Source organism: Erinaceus europaeus, chromosome 15 (assembly GCF_950295315.1).
Source record: "Erinaceus europaeus chromosome 15, mEriEur2.1, whole genome shotgun sequence".
NCBI lineage: Eukaryota > Metazoa > Chordata > Mammalia > Eulipotyphla > Erinaceidae > Erinaceus > Erinaceus europaeus.
In genome coordinates, this window is record NC_080176.1 from 31,044,358 (window position 1) to 31,060,353 (window position 15,996).

Consider the following 15,996-nt stretch of genomic DNA (forward strand, 5'->3'; position numbering starts at 1 on the left):
TCAATCCACTTTTTTAGTGTATTTCACTCTGTGTTACAGGCAGTTTGCCATATGATTAGATTACTGCTGTGGTGTATGGGCTCTCTTATTTTCTTTACTAAGAATATGTACATATTCATATGTCACCTATTATCTTCCTGGCTATATATTTAGCACTACTGAAATGAATGACACTTAGTCCTTGCCCTCATTTTTACCAGGGAATTATGTTACCAACTGCCTCAGGGCCTTTGCACAAACTGTTACCTGCTTCAATTTTCATAACTACGTCAAGAAGCATTCATCTCCAAAGTACCAACTGTGCTATTCCTGACTCAACCATTTCTTCTAGTTTCAGCATCCTTTATCTTTCCTTCAAAGCAAACCAGCTTATATTTATAATCTATGTTTATGCAATTTAATTTGTAATTGTCAGGCACTAGCAAACCTGGTGTTACCATGTGAAAGGATCCAGGTTCAAGCTGCTGGTCCACACTGGCATGGAGGAAGATTTAGGAACAGTGCTGCTGATGTCTCTCCTTCTCTATCTCCCCATCCCTTTCAGTTTCTCTCTGTCTCTCAGATGCAAGAAGTAGTGGGTGGGGCTGCACCAGGTGCAGTGGTGTAGTGGTACATGCTCCTTCTTCTTCTTCTTCTTCTCCTTCTCCTTCTCCTTCTCCTTCTCCTTCTCCTTCTCCTTCTCCTTCTCCTTCTCCTTCTTCTTCTTCTTCTTCTGTTTGCCCTTCTTCCGTAGCCAATCAACAGCATCAGGTTGAGCCTGATGTAAAGTTTCGAGACCTCCTTTGAATCTGGAGAGGTGGCAGTCGTTGACTATGTGGGTCATAGTCTGTCTGGAGCCGCAGGGGCAGTTCGGGTCATCTCTGGCTCCCCAGCGATGGAACATAGCGGCGCACTGGCCATGGCCTGTTCGATAGCGATTGAGGAGGGCCCAATCATAACGTGCTAGGTCAAAGCCGGGTTGACGCTTGCAGGGGTCTGTGATGAGGTGTTTGTTCTTTACCTCAGATGACTGCCAGCTCTGTTTCCAAGAGACTGGAACAGAGAAGTTCAGTGTAGGCGTAGGGGACCAGATTGGGTGATGAGACGTCAAGCGTTGAACAGGGTGGGCGAATATATCCGCATATATTGGCAGGTCCGGTCGAGCGTAGAAGTGGGAAATGAACTTAGATGATGCCGCATCCCGACGAATATCTGGCGGGGCGATGTTGCTAAGAACTGGCAGCCATGGAACCGGGGTGGAACGGATGGTTCCAGAAATTATCCTCATGGAGGAATATAATTTGGAATCGACCAAGTGGACATGGGGGCTACGGAACCATACTGGGGCACAGTATTCTGCAGTGGAATAGCATAATGCCAGAGATGATGATCGTAGTGTGGAAGTGCTCGCGCCCCATGAGGAGCTGGCCAGTCTTGCAATGATGTTATTCTTCGCGCCTACCTTTGCTGCAGTTTTTATGAGATGTTTGTGAAATGACAGGGTGCGATCGAGAGTAACGCCAAGATAGACTGGCTGGGCTTCATGCCGGATTCTCATATCGCCAAGCTGCACATTAAGCTCACGTGAGGCCGAGGCATGGTGTAGATGGAAAACAGATGATACCGTTTTTGCAGTGCTAGCGATTAGTCACCATTTTTTACAGTAATCAGATATCAGAGACATGTCTTTCGTGAGTGTTTCCTCGAGGATGTCGAACTTGGATGCCTGAGTTGCACAGCAGATGACATCGGCGTAGATGAACTTCCTTGAAGAAGTTTCTGGGAGGTCATTGATGTAAATATTAAATAGCATAGGAGCCAGAACAGAGCCCTGGGAGAGGCCACTTGAGACAAGTCTCCATCTGCTAGACTTGTCACCCAGATGTACCCGGAAACTTCTGTTTTGGAGAAGAAACGATATAGTGTTGGCCACCCATGGAGGCAGGCATCTTGAGATCTTGACTAGGAGACCATGGTGCCAGACCGTGTCATAGGCTGCTGTGATATCAACAAAGACAGCACCCATCTTTAAATTCTTCTGGAATCCATTTTCAATGTAAGTTGAGAGGGCCAGGTACATGCTCCAAGCCCCAGTGATAACCTTGGTGGTGAGGGTGCAGGGGGAGAAGTGTTTATCTCTACATTGTAAACAGCATGAAGTGGAGATTTTCCCCCCACATGATTGATTTCCTAGAAACTGTAGGACAGTTCTAAGTCTTTACTTGGTGTATACTGGGTGTATATGAACATTACTTGTTGAATGAGTAAAAGTTTCACAGTAGAAGAAAGGTCTTCATGAGAGAACAGCACTGCTAAGGGGAGGGGCATTGAATTAAAAGGGAGAGGGAGGGCTTTTGTGATCCTTGCAGAGCACAAGTTAAATAATGTCCAGGATCCCAGACAGTTATAGCTGACTTGGGAATAGATACTGAAAAGCACTCTATGTGTTAAGTGAGATGAGAGGCACTTTGATACTGAGAAATAGACCGGGTAACTGCCTAGAGAATATTGGGAGGAGTTTTTAAAAAGTCATCTTTATAAACTTATGAAATGGTTGTTAAGGGAAGCTTTTGTTTCATTTTATTTTGTAAGTGTGCATTTAGAATCAATAATTTGATAATCTGTGCTTGGGGTAATGCTCTATGAGAGAGTTTTTCCCTTTGTAAACAAGATCCTGTTCACTCATTCATGATTTTGCACCAAATCCTTTTTCATTTTAGTAGTCAAGGATAGCCATACATGTCATGTAATGTCATTTAATTTATGAACCCATTCCATATATGAATTTCAGTGACATTACCAAATCTTTTAATTTGTCACATCAGCCTATATTTTGAGTATGATTTTAGATACCTATGTAACCACCTCTTCCCTTTCCTTCTCTACAGAAAGATGTAGCACTTAAGCCTCAGGAACGGGTGGAGAAACGCCAGACCCCTCTGACCAAGAAGAAACGAGAAGCACTTACCAATGGTTTATCTTTTCACTCTAAGAAGAGCAGGCTCAGCCAACCACACCACTACAGTTCAGACAGAGAAAATGACCGCAATCTCTGCCAGCACCTTGGGAAGAGAAAGAAAATGCCGAAGGGACTCAGACAGGTGAGGTACTTGGGTTTGTTGATTTCAGTGGCTAAATAAACCCTTCATTGGGTACCTGCTTCTCTTTCTCTTTTCCTAACAGGTGGAGGAAAATTCCTTGGTAGGATTCTGACTGGTTGACTGCCTGCAATCCTGTGTGCTTATTTCTACAAGAATACACCATACCAATCTTTGTGTTTTCACTGTTATTTGAAACCTCAGCGAAGTACCATTTTAGTCAGCTGTATGCTGCTTAACAAAGCTTGATGCAGGTGTTACAGGTGTTTCTGGCAGACCTACTGAAGTCTTGATGATAGATCAAAATGAATTGGCTTATGGGGTAGCAGATAAATCGTCATAGTCAGGACAAACTAAAGAGGTAGCTTTGATAACATACATTATCTCCAAGTTTTGAGGTGGTAGAAATGGTTGTTTTTGTTTAGGCAGAAGCTTGCATAAGATCACTATTTTCCAGGGAAGCTCAAATATTGCAGCATATGGGAGAGCGATGGTGGAGAAATAATTTGACTTTTGTTCCCTTTAGTTCTTCCTAGCCCTTCATTCAAGAAGATCTTTGTGACCTACTGATTGTTTGAAAGTCTGGTAGTGGGGCTTATTGACCTATTAATAGTTAGGTTTCAGTGATCCTGGCATCTAAAGAAGCTTTCTTTCTACCTGTGGAAATCCTCGCATGAAATAGATTAATAATGAGAAACGAAGCTGTTTATAGCATTTTTTTTCCCTACTCAAATCCAGAGGCTTTAGTGCCTGCTGAGTTACTTGTGTCCTGGGTGTGTTTTGTTTGCTTGTGGCAGTGCCACTGGGTGGGATTTACTGTCACTTGAAGGAAGGGATTGTGGTTCACAGAGCAGGTGCTGCTAATTAGAAGCTGAACAGGTAATTTCAAGTTTGCAAATGTTTCTTTGCACAGGAGAAAGATCTGGGTTTGTACAAACCAAATGTTTCAAAATCTCATAGATCATTAGAAACTCATTATGAATCTTATTAGACACAAATCCCTACCCCATCTATAGTACCTAGTAAATCAACATCTCCAAAGTAGTAAGGCATAGAACTTTGTAGTGTCAGAAGTGTTCTGTTTAATAATGGTACATAGGTTTGGAATTCACTCTCTAAAATCATTAAGATGATACTTGGTAATGATTTACTTATTTTTAACTAGGTGTGGAAGGACCAAAATCCTGCATAATATCTAGTAGGTAGTTTTCAAAGTTCAGTTTGATAGATAAAGAAAGATACGTCCCTGAGAAAACCTGTGTAGCTATGGATTTAGCAGTGGCTCAGAGATTCCAAGTAACGTGTCTGAAAATCAGACACACAAGACATTGGTTCTTAAAAGTACATAGGTGGGGGGTCAGGCGGTGGCGCAGTGGGTTAAGCGCACGTGGTGCAAGGTGCAAGGACCTGCGTAAGGATCCCGGTTTGAGCCCCCGGCTCCCCACCTGCAGGGGAGTTGCTTCACAGGCGGTGAAACAGGTCTGCAGGTGTCTGTCTTTCTCTCCCCCTCTCTGTCTTCCCCTCCTATCTCCATTTCTCTCTGTCCTATCCAACAACGAATAACATCAACAATGGCAATAATGATAACCACAACGAGGCTACAACAACAAGGGCAACAAAAGGGGGAGAAAAATGGCCTCCAGGAGCAGTGGATTCATGGTGCAGGTACCGAGCCCAGCAATAACCCTGGAGGAAAAAAACCAAAAAAGTACATAGGTGTCTTGAAATGCTAGATTGATAATACAGTAATAATAGATATTATCATTTATCTATAACATGCCACAAAATATTTATTTATAGAGGACTCATATCAATATAAGTCACAAAAATCCTGATTGGTAGATAATATTATATATATTTATCAGATGAGAAATCTGGGACCAAAAGTTTACTGTGATCTCTTTCAGGTTACTTGGAATGAATATCAGATTGCCCTTTTGTGCATTTATTTATTTATTCTATTTTTTTTTTTTTACTTTTTTAAAATTTCTTTATTGGGGATTATGTTTTACATTCCACAGTACATATAATAGTTTGTACATGCATAACTTTTCTCAGTTTTCCACATAATAATACAACCCCCAGTAGGTTGTCTGCCATCTTTTTTTATACCTGTACTCTCCCCCCCACCCACCCTGGAGTCTTTTACTTTGGTGCAATACACCAATTCCACTTCAGGTTCTACTTGCGTTTTCTCTTCTGACTTTGTTTTTCAACTTCTGCTGAGAGTGAGATCATCCCATATTCATCCTTCTGTTTCTAACTTACTTCACTTAACATGGTTTCTTCAAGCTCCATCCAAGATGGGCTGAAAACAGTGAAGTCACCGTTTTTAATAACTGAGTAGTATCCCATTGTGTATATATAGCACAACTTACTCAGCCACTCATCTGTTGTTGGAAACCTGGGTTGCTTCAGGTTTTGACTATTACAAATTGTGCTGCTAAGAACATAGATATACACAAATATTTTGGATGGGTGTGCTGGGTTCCTTAGGAAATATCCCCAGGAGAGGAATTGCAGGATCATAGGACAGGCCCATTTCTAGCCTTCTGAGAGTTTTCAGACTGTTCTCCACAGAGGCTGGACCCATTTACATTCCTACCAGCAGTGTAGGAGGGTTTCTTTGTCCCCACAACCTCTCTAGCATTTGGTGCTGCTACCTTTTCTGATGTATGACATTCTCACAGGAGTGAAGTGGTATTTCATTATTGTCTTTATTTGCATTTCTCTGACAATCAAAGGCTTGGAGCATTTTCATGTATTTCTAGGCCTTTTGGATCTCTTCTGTGGTGAGTAATCTGTCCATGTCCTCTCCCCATTTTTGAATTTTTTTTCTTGTTGTTGAGTTTGGCAAGCTCTTTATATATTTTGGTTATTAGCCTCTTGTCTGATATATGGCATGTAAAGATCTTCTCCCATTCTGTGAGGGGTCTCTTTGTTAGGGTACTGGTGTCTTTTGCTCTACAGAAGCTTTTTAATTTGATGTAGTCCCTTAGGTTTATACTTGCCTTAGTCTTCTTTGTAATTGGATTTGTTTCATTGAAGATGTCTTTACAATTTATTTATGTGGAAGAGAGTTCTGCCAATATTTTCCTCTAAGTATCTGATAGTTTCTGGTCTAATATCCAAGTTCTTGATCCACTTGGAATTTACTTTTATGTTTGGTGAAATATAGTGGTTGAGTTTCTACCTGTTTCAACACAGTTTTTCCAACATGATTTGTCAAAGAGACTCTCCTTTCCCCATTTAATTGTCTGGGAACCTTTGTCAAAGATTAGATGTCCATAGGTGTGGGGCTTACTTCTGGGATCTCAATTCTATTCCACTGGTCACTGTGTCTATTCATGTTGCATTACCAAGCAGTTATGATTATAGTGGCTCTATAATACAATTTGAGATCTGGGAGTGTGATGCCTCCAGTTCTGTTCTTTCTTCTCAAGATTGTTTTGGCAATTCTAGGTCTTTTCTGGTTCCAGGTAAACATTTGTAGCATTTGTTCTATTCTCCTAAAAAATGTGGTTGGGATCTTGATGGGGATAGCATTAAATTTGTATATGGCTCTGGGTAGTATATTCATTTTAATGATGTTAATTCTTCCAACCCATGAACATGGAATATCTTATCACTTTTTTGTGTCTTTTTCTAATTCATTGAATAGTGACTCATAAATTTTAGTATACAAGTCATCCACTTCTTCTGTTAGGTTTATTCCTAGATATTTTATTGGTTTTGTTGCTATAGTAAAAGGAATTGATTTCTGGATTTCACCTTCTTTTTTGTAATATTTATTTATTTATTTATTACTTTTTGTTGCCCTTGTTTTTATTGTTGTAGTTATTATTGTTATTGATGGCATTGTTATATAGGACAGATAGAAATGGAGAGAGGAGGGGAAGACAGAGGGGGGGAGAGAAAGATAGACACCAGCAGACCTGCTTCAATGCCTGTGAAGTGACTCCGCTGCAGGTGGGGAGCTGGGGACTCGAACTGGGATCCTTATGTGGGTCCTTGCACTTCATGCCACGTGGGCTTAACCCATCTGACTCACTGATTTCATCTAATTTAGTGTTTGCATAGAGGAATGCCACTGGCTTTTGAATGTTGATTTTGTAGCCTGACACCTTACTGTATTGCCTGATGATTTCCAAAAGCTTTTTGCTGGATTCTTTAGGTTTTTGTATGTATGCTATCATGTTGTCTGCAAATGGGGAGAGTTTGACCTCTTCCCTTCCCATCTGTATCCCTTTAATTCCTTGCTCCTGCCTGTTTGCTATGGCAAGAACTTCCAACACTTATGTTGAATAATATTGGTGATAGTGGGCAGCCCTGTCTAGTACTTAATCTGAGGGGAAATGCTTCCAGTTTTTCACCATTGAGTATGATTTGTTCTTCTTCTTCTAGGTCTTTTAGATGTACAATCAGACTGTTTATTTATGCTTTTCCTTATTTCCTAATGTGTGCTTGTATGGTTATGAACTTCCCTCTGAGTACTACCTTAGCTGTTTCCCGAATATTTTTGATAGTTTGTATCTTCATTTTCATTGAACTCTCAAAACATTTTGAGTTCTTCCTTTATTTCCTCTTGGAGCCAGTAGTTGTTAAGTAGTGTACTGTTGAGCTTACACATTTTTGGACTCTTACTAATCTTTTGTTGGTTGCTAAGTGTTAGTTTAATTCCACTGTGGCTTGAGAAGATGCTTGGGATGATTTTAATACTCTTGAATTTGCTGATGCTGTCTTTGTGGCCTAATGTATGTTCTATCCTTGAGAATGACCCATGTGGACTTGAGTAGAGTGTGTCTTCCAGTTTCTTGGATGAATGATTTTGAAAAATCCAATAGTTCTAGTTTATCTATCTCTTCATTTAGCTCCCTCATGTCTTTATTAATTTTCTGCCTGGAAGATCTGTCAAGTTGAGAGAGTGGGTTGTTGAAGACCCCTATTATGACTGTGTTGCTGTTAATATATTGCTGTAGCTCTTTCAGTAGATGTTTGATGTATTTAGATGGCTTCTCACTGGGTGCATAGATGTTAATTGTTAAGTCCTCTTGATGACTGATCCTCTAAGCATTAAGTAATGTTCATCCCTATGATATTAAATTTTATTTATTTTAAAATCTATCATGTCAGATATGAGAATAGCTGGTTCCTGCCCCTTTTTGTGGGCCATTGGCTTGTATGATAGTTTTCTTTTTTTTTTCTTTTTAATTTGGTGTTTATTTCTTTTTTTTAAATTTTTTATTAAGAAAGGATTAATGAACAAAAACATAAGGTAGGAGGGGTACAGCTCCACACAATTCCCACCACCCAATCCCCATAACCCACCCCCTCCCATGATAGCTTTCCCATTCTCTAGCCCTCTGGGAGCATGGACCCAGGGTCGTTGAGGGCTGCAGAAGGTAGAAGGTCTGGCTTCTGTAATTGCTTCCCCGCTGAACATGGGCGTTGACTGTATGATAGTTTTCTATCCTTTCACTTTGAGTCTGTGTTTGTCTTGCTGAGTTAGGTGGGTTTCCTGTAGACAGTATATTGTTGGGTTGTGTTTTCTTTTTTTTTTTAATTTTTTTAATATTTATTTTCTTTATTCCCTTTTGTTGCCCTTGTTGTTTTATTGTTGTAGTTATTATTGTTGTTGTCATTGTTGGATAGGACAGAGAGAAATGGAGAGAGGAGGGGAAGACAGAGAGGAGGAGAGAAAGATAGACACCTGCAGACCTGCTTCACCGCCTGTGAAGCGACTCCCCTGCAGGTGGGGAGCCGGGATTCGAACCGGGATCCTTATGCCGGTCCTTGTGCTTTGCGCCACCTGCGCTTAACCTGCTGTGCTACAGCCCGACTCCCGGGTTGTGTTTTCTTATCCAACTTCATACTCTGTGCCTTTTAATGGGTGAATTCAGGCCATTGATATTTATTGATATCAAAGATTGAAGATATTTTAATGCCATTTTTGTAGATTTTTAGAGTGTTCTGATAGATGGCATATATATGGTGGTCTGACTGTTTATGGGAGATCTTTCAGAACTTCTTTCAGGGCAGGCTTGGTGATAGTTGATTCTTTCAACTGTTGCTTGTCTGAGAAGGTTTTTATGCCTCCATCTAGTGTGAATGACAGTCTAGCAAGATAGAGTAGTCTTAGTTTAAAGCCTTTCTCATTGAGCCCTCAATACATATCTTGCCTTTCTCATCTGGCCTTTAGTGTTTGTGTGGAGAAGTCTGCTGCTAATCTTATGGGTTTTCCTCTGTAGGTGACTTTGTTTTCCTCTTGCAGTCTTTAGAATCCTTTATCTGTATTCCTTTCCATTCTAAATATGATGTGTCTTGGTGTCTTTAAGTCCGGGTTAGTTCTGTTTGGGACCCTCTGGGCTTCTTGAACCTTTATGTCTTTGGTGTTGTCTAGACTAGAGAAGTTCTCAGATATTATGTCCTGAAGAATACTTTCTTCCCCTCCCTCTCTTTCTTCCTCTGGTAAGCCAATAATATGTATACTATTTCTTCTGAAGTCATCCCATAGGTCTCTGTTGTTGTTTTCAGTATCTCTTAATCTCTTTTTGAGATCTCTTACTTCTTTTTTAGTTGTCTCTAATTTGTCTTCGTTCTTGCTTATTCTGTCTTCAGCCTTATTTATTCTATTCATCTATCTTGTTACCCTGTTCTGATACTGTTTTAGCTTGTTCAGCTAGTTGTGTTCTTAGCTCAGCTATTTCAGCTTTGAGCTCTCTAATAACCTTGAGATAATTAGTGTTTTCTTCTAGGGTCTCATTTGTTGCTTCTGCATCTCTGATGACAATTCTTTCAAACTCTTTACTCATTCCTGTGACTATTTCCTTAACAAGCATTTGGATGTTGACCTCATTATTTTGTGCTTCAACCTTTGGGGGAGCTTTCAGCTGGACTCCTGTCTTGATTCATTTCTCCAATATTTCTTTTTGTTGGTTTAACCATTCTATATAGTATGTTAGGAGTTCCATTTCTCGATACTTTTCAAATTACTGATCACTCTTGCCTGGATTGACTTGTGTCTAAGTAAGGTACTTAAAGAGTTTACAGTTGTGGAAATTAACAGTTGTTTCATTATTTCAGTCCCTGAGTTGGAGCACAGAGGCTGTTAAACACCTCTTTTGATCTTTTTCTTCTCTGTAGGCTGTGGGAGCCTGAGGGCTTTTAAAGTATAAGTAGGCTTCTTAGTTTAATCACTGACTCCTGACAAAGGTAAATCAGGGTTTGGGGAGATACACAGTGGTTATACATAGCAACTATCACAACCCAAGGATCTAAAGCTCCAGTCTCAGTTCAGCTTCTCTGCCAAGCCAGGTGGCCCTGCCAGGCCCTGTGAGTTTCTCAACAAGTCCCATTTGTAGTCTGTAGGTTCTGAGGTGATTATTAACCATTTCTCATCAGGAGAACAATGTGGAAAGGCTCCCAATATACAGCCCCACTGCTAGGCCACTGAAATGTAGCTCTTCTGGGTTTCCTGGTCAGTTCTCTGTCTCCTGATATCAGCACAGGGCCTCCCCCCTGCTGCTTCAGCCTCTGAGGGTAGTTGCCATGGAGACTCACAGTTGCATTTGGTGAGTCTTAGGGTAAAACAGGCTGGAGGTGGTGCCTCAACTGGCAAACTGCTGGACTGTTACCAGCCACTCAGTCTCTCCTTAGGCTCCTCCCTGCCCATGAGCCACATGTGTTTGCACTGACTGGTGGTTTGGTGGGTTCCTCAAGTTGTTCTAGTAGTGCCATATTGTAGTCCCAGGTGATCTGCTTTAGTATTCCTAGTTGTCCCCTGAGAGGAGAGGAGAGAAACACAGCTGCTGCTGCTGCTCCGTAGCCCCACCTCCCTTTTGTGGTTTTAATATTCTGGTCTCTTGATTGAGATAAGTATTAGGCTTGACTAGGAGAATTTGTGTTTGGGGTTGGAGCTGGAGTTAAAATTATGTCTTAGTAATAAAATTTGATCAAGGTGATTTTGGTCAAAGAATTGGTTATGAAGGCACTTGCATCCCAAGATGTGGTATAGCAGACAGAATATCATACTTGACTTAATGAGGTCCGAGGTTCACTACCAACATCACATATATTAGAGTGATGATTGGAGAGCCCCCCTCCCCTCCTCCTTTCCCTCCCTCTGGCTTTCTTATCTCCCCTCTCTCTCCCTCTCATGTTAGTAAATAAAGAGTTTTAAGAGTTGGTTACATATTTAGTTGAAAGAGCATAGAAAAAGCTAGACAGTTTTAAAGCAACCCCATTTGGGTGCCAATTGGGGTGGGGGTTTGGGGGAGAAGAGAGAGATAGGCAGTGGTGTAAGGGAAGAAGGGCCAGGGCCTTAATTCTATAAAAGATGATATTCCTATAATGTTTGTGACTCTAAATTATGTATATCCTCCTGAGATTAGTGATATAATTATTCCCACTGGAGTGAGTTTACAGTGTAAATACCACTTTTCCCCACCCTTCCCTCCTAAAAGGGAGTGGGAAGACTTCTTACCTTTCTGTCATGAAACCAGTTTAATTCTATGCCTACCCTAAGCTGTAGCTTTTAGTCTTAATTGTTCATTTATTTATAAGATAGAGACAGAAAGAAATTGAGAGGGAAGGGAAGATGGAGAGGTAGAAAAAGAAACACCTATACCACAAACTTCCCCACTTGTGAAGCTTTTCCCCTACAGGTGGCAGCAGGGGCTTGGTCCTGAGTTCTTTGCACACTGTAATGTTTAGCCATGTGTGCCACTACCTGGTCCCTGTGGCTTTTTGTTTTAATTCTTATACTCACAGATTTTATATAACCTTTGTATCTTCAAAATTAACTGTTCTACTTTCTCCTATGGTGAAATAGTACGTAGACAAAATAAATAAATAAGGTCTTGTGTGTGTATGCTTAATGTAACAGTTTATGTATGAATTTATGTGGGTTTTGATTTTAATGATTCCTCTTACAGTAATATTGGTAATGTCTTCTGTGGTGATGCAAAATATACTGTCCTTGCACATGTTATTTTTGCTAGTAGAATTTATTCAGAAATTGGTTGAAGTTAAGGCCTTAAACTTTTTATTTACCACATTCCTAGAATCATATGTGTTTTTATGAAATCTTGAACATTTAAATCACTGTCATTGCCCATCTGCAAAATGAGAGGTTTAGACTAAAAAATCATCAGACTTTTCTGAGTTCCATGCTTTTTAAAAAAAATTATGAGCACATAGAAATAGTATATTGATAGAAATTTAAAAAGTTTGATGGTGATTTGGTTTTGGAGCCTAATCTTCAAGGCTTTGTGAAGCTCATAAAAGGAGAGTGAAGAAGATGGATCTCTCTGTCTCTCCCTCTCTCTGTTTCTCTCTCTCTATATATATATAATTTTTATTTATAACATGGAAATATTGACAGGACCATAGGATAAGATACAATTCCCACCACCAGAACTCCATATTCCATCCCCTCCCTTGATAGCTTTCCTATTCTTTATCCCTCTGGGATTATGGATCCAGGGTCATTACTGGTGCAGAAGGTGGAAAGCCTGGTTTCTGTAATTGTTTCTCTGCTGAACATGGGCATTGGCAGGTCGATCCATACTCGCAGCCTGTCTCTCTCTTTTCCTAGTGTGGCAGGTCTCTGGGGAGGCAAGTCGCCAGGACATATTGGTGGGACCATCTGCCCAGGGAAGTCAGGTTGGCATCATGGTATAGCATCTAGAACCTGATGTTTGAAAAGGAATTAAAATATAAAGCAGAATCTGACTGAGTTTGGAGTATGTCACCAAAGTAAAAATCTCTGGGTGGAGGGTGAGGGTGGAAGATGCATTTTTAGTGGGAGAGTGATTACTTGAGTAGTGGTTTGCTGGCCCACTGGTGTGATTAAGTGCCATCTGTGTGTGATCACTGGTAAAGGTGACACTGAAATGTTTAATGACCAGTTTGTTTATTCAAAAGCTTGTGTTAACAATATTTGAGATTGCTTTTTCATTTTGCTAGATGCCTGTACACATTACAGTCACTTTCTTGTCTTTGCCTCTTACCAGGTAAACTAACTGCATTTAACCATCATAGCTTGGAAAGGGGAACTCTGTGATGGGAGCTAGATGAAGATTCGTAAATTACTGAATAGTGTGCTAACTCTTATTGAGGAAGTTGTAGTCAGAATTATAGATGAAAGAGGGCAATAGGATGTGAGTATTTAGTCTTTAGTTTTAATTTAGTGTAGGGGTGGATTAGGCTTGCAATTTATTAGGATCTGGTGCTTCCTGAGCAGGCAGCTTAGTACACACTTTTCCTATCATTAAGGGAAGTTGTCTTTTCCTTAGTGAAGAGGAAATAATAGATTGAGTTTTTCCTTGAGAACCTATTGAGGGCAACTAATCTTTTTATTGTGTAAGTGCAATTAATATACTTCATAAGAAAGATGTGTAATTCTAAAAATTAAATTGCTTTATCTTCCCTTGACTGATCACAAAAACTGAGCCCTGGTTATCAGCACCCCATCCTGTTAAGGAAACTTTAGCACTTAAACATCCCAATGGAACTTAGTCATTATATTGTGTTTTGCAAGTATAAATACTGTTTTTAGAAAGTGCTGAACTGGCAACTATCTTTAAAAAATGATTGTACTTTTTTATGTGGCAACAGTAAACATCTCTTAATTTACAAGCTTTTTAAAAAAATGTAGGAACAAGTTAACTCACTTCTCAATAGAAATGCTTGTCTTTCTGATCCTCCTATTTCTGGTCTTAAGTTTATCCTTAACTGTTTGCTCATGATGTAATCACCGGACATAGGAAAAATGGGTTTCTACTCTTACTAGTAAGGATACAGGAGGATTTTTCCCCCTTTCTACTTAAGAGTTTTGAATGTGGAAACGAAAGTAGAGGTTGTACAGGTCTCTGTAAGGAACTTAATTCTTTATTTGTGAAAGTCGCATTGAAACCACGGAAGAATACATTATTGTGGAATCAAATTTCAAGGGGGACTTATAGATGACATTGCAGATATCAAAACATATATACAGACTCGAATGTTATAGATGTAAAATTGTATTCTGTATTGTAGGAAGTTGAAGGCTTGATCGCAGTATTGTCTTTAAAATTAGAGCTCTTTGGAAGTTATAGTATAAGGCTCTGATTTATGTTTTGCCATTGAATGTTGACCTTAGAGTATGATTATGTAGAGACAGAAGGACCCTGGTGGCTCAGTCACTGGCTATTTGTTTGCATCTATGCTGACAGGAGGATACATCTCTGTCCATTGAGAGTAGTTACAATCAGAAACTGACCCTTTCTTTTAGAAGAACTTGTTCAGATTGTCTGAGGACTTCTTTGACATTTCTTATTAGTAGAAGTTAGATTGCTAAAGAAGATTTATAATGGATAATTATGATTACACAGATCTTGTGCATGTTATATTTCTGAAGACCTGCTAATTAGTTTGGTATGGGAATCACAGACATTTATTCAGCTTGACCCCAGAGCCTACAGGTTTCTAGAAATCAAAACATTTGAAACTCTAATATAATTAGGGATTATAATGAAAATACATAGGCACTTTGCTGTGTACTGTTTCTTAAATGGATTTGTTATAATGGTTAAATGACTGATGGTACCTTGAACTAATATCATGAAATGTGAGGGGCCAGCAGGTGACTTGCCCAGGAGAGAGCACATGTTGCCATACACAAGGACTGAAGCCAAGGAACACTTGCAGGAGGGAAACAAGCAATTGAGCAACACTGTGATGTCTTTCCTTCTCTCTCCCCATCTCTATCTCTCAGCCTTTATTTGGAGGGTGGCAGAATTATTGGGGAAGGGAAGACCACCTGGAGCAGCTGATTCATGCAGGCCCCCTGCCTCAGTGATAACTCTGGTGGCAAAAAGGATGGAAGGAAGGAAAAGGCAAAAGAAATGTGAGGCACAGTTGCATCATTTTTACATCATACTTCAGGTTTTAAGTGTGCTGTGTTAATTGGGGTCAGTTATACAGTGTTGTAAAGGGCTCATACTATTTAGCAGTAAAGCCATGAGAGATAATAAGATTCTTCCTTATGAATTTAGGTGGTGGGTAGGGGAGATAGCATAATGGTTATGCAAACAGACTCTCATGCCTGAGGTCCCAGGTTCAATTCCCTGCACCACCATAAGCCAGAGCTGAGCAGTGCTCAGGTGTTTCTCTCTGTGTCTCTATCTGTATCTCTCTCAAATAAATGAATAAATAAAAATAAATGAACTTAGGTGGTTCCCTACTTTTTTCACATTGTCCATAATGATAGCAATAAAAGCAAACTCCTAGGAAGAAATAGTAGGTGATTAAAGTTGATCCTTTAAAATTTTTTTTACTATATTTATTTATTGGATAGTGAGGGAAATTCAAAGAGACATCTACAACACTGTTTTACCACTCATGAAGCTTTTCCTTTGCAGGTGGGGACCAGAGGCTCGAACCTGGGTCCTTGCGCATTGTAACATGTGTGCAGCCAGGTGCGCCACCACTGGTCCCAAGATGATCTTTTAAAAGCTTTTTTATTAGTGATTTAATATTAATTTACAGAATTATTAGATAAGGGTCCTGGTGGTGGCACATTTGGTTCATTGCACATGTTACAACACATAAGGATCCGGGTTTGAGCCCCTGGTCTTTCCCTGCAGGGGGAACACTTTATGAGTGCTGAAGCAGTGCTGTAGTTGTCTCTCTGTCTCTTTCTCCCTCTCTATCTTCCCCTTCTCTCTTGATATCTGGCTTTCTCTATCCAATAAATAAGTAAAGATAAAAAACTTTAAAAAATTATAAGATAATAGGGGTATAATTCTACACCTCCACCACCAGAATTCTGTGCCCCTATTCTCTCCATTAGAAACTGCATTAGTTCACCCAAGATCACAGACATGGATTTATTATTATTCCTATAACTATGTATGTATTTATGTATCTATTTATGTAT

At 40.0% G+C, this 15,996-nt stretch overlaps 1 protein-coding gene across 9 annotated transcripts in view; it reads left to right on the forward strand.

Moving 5' to 3' along the window:
- The window catches only part of AUTS2 (activator of transcription and developmental regulator AUTS2), a 1,407,660-nt gene that overhangs the window by 361,253 nt on the left and 1,030,411 nt on the right, over positions 1-15,996 (forward strand). For all 9 annotated transcript variants that reach the window (XM_060173543.1, XM_060173545.1, XM_060173546.1 and 6 more), the window contains exon 2: positions 2,868-3,080. In XM_060173543.1, coding sequence (XP_060029526.1) covers positions 2,868-3,080 — 213 coding nt within the window. The remainder of the gene's footprint in view (positions 1-2,867; positions 3,081-15,996) is intronic.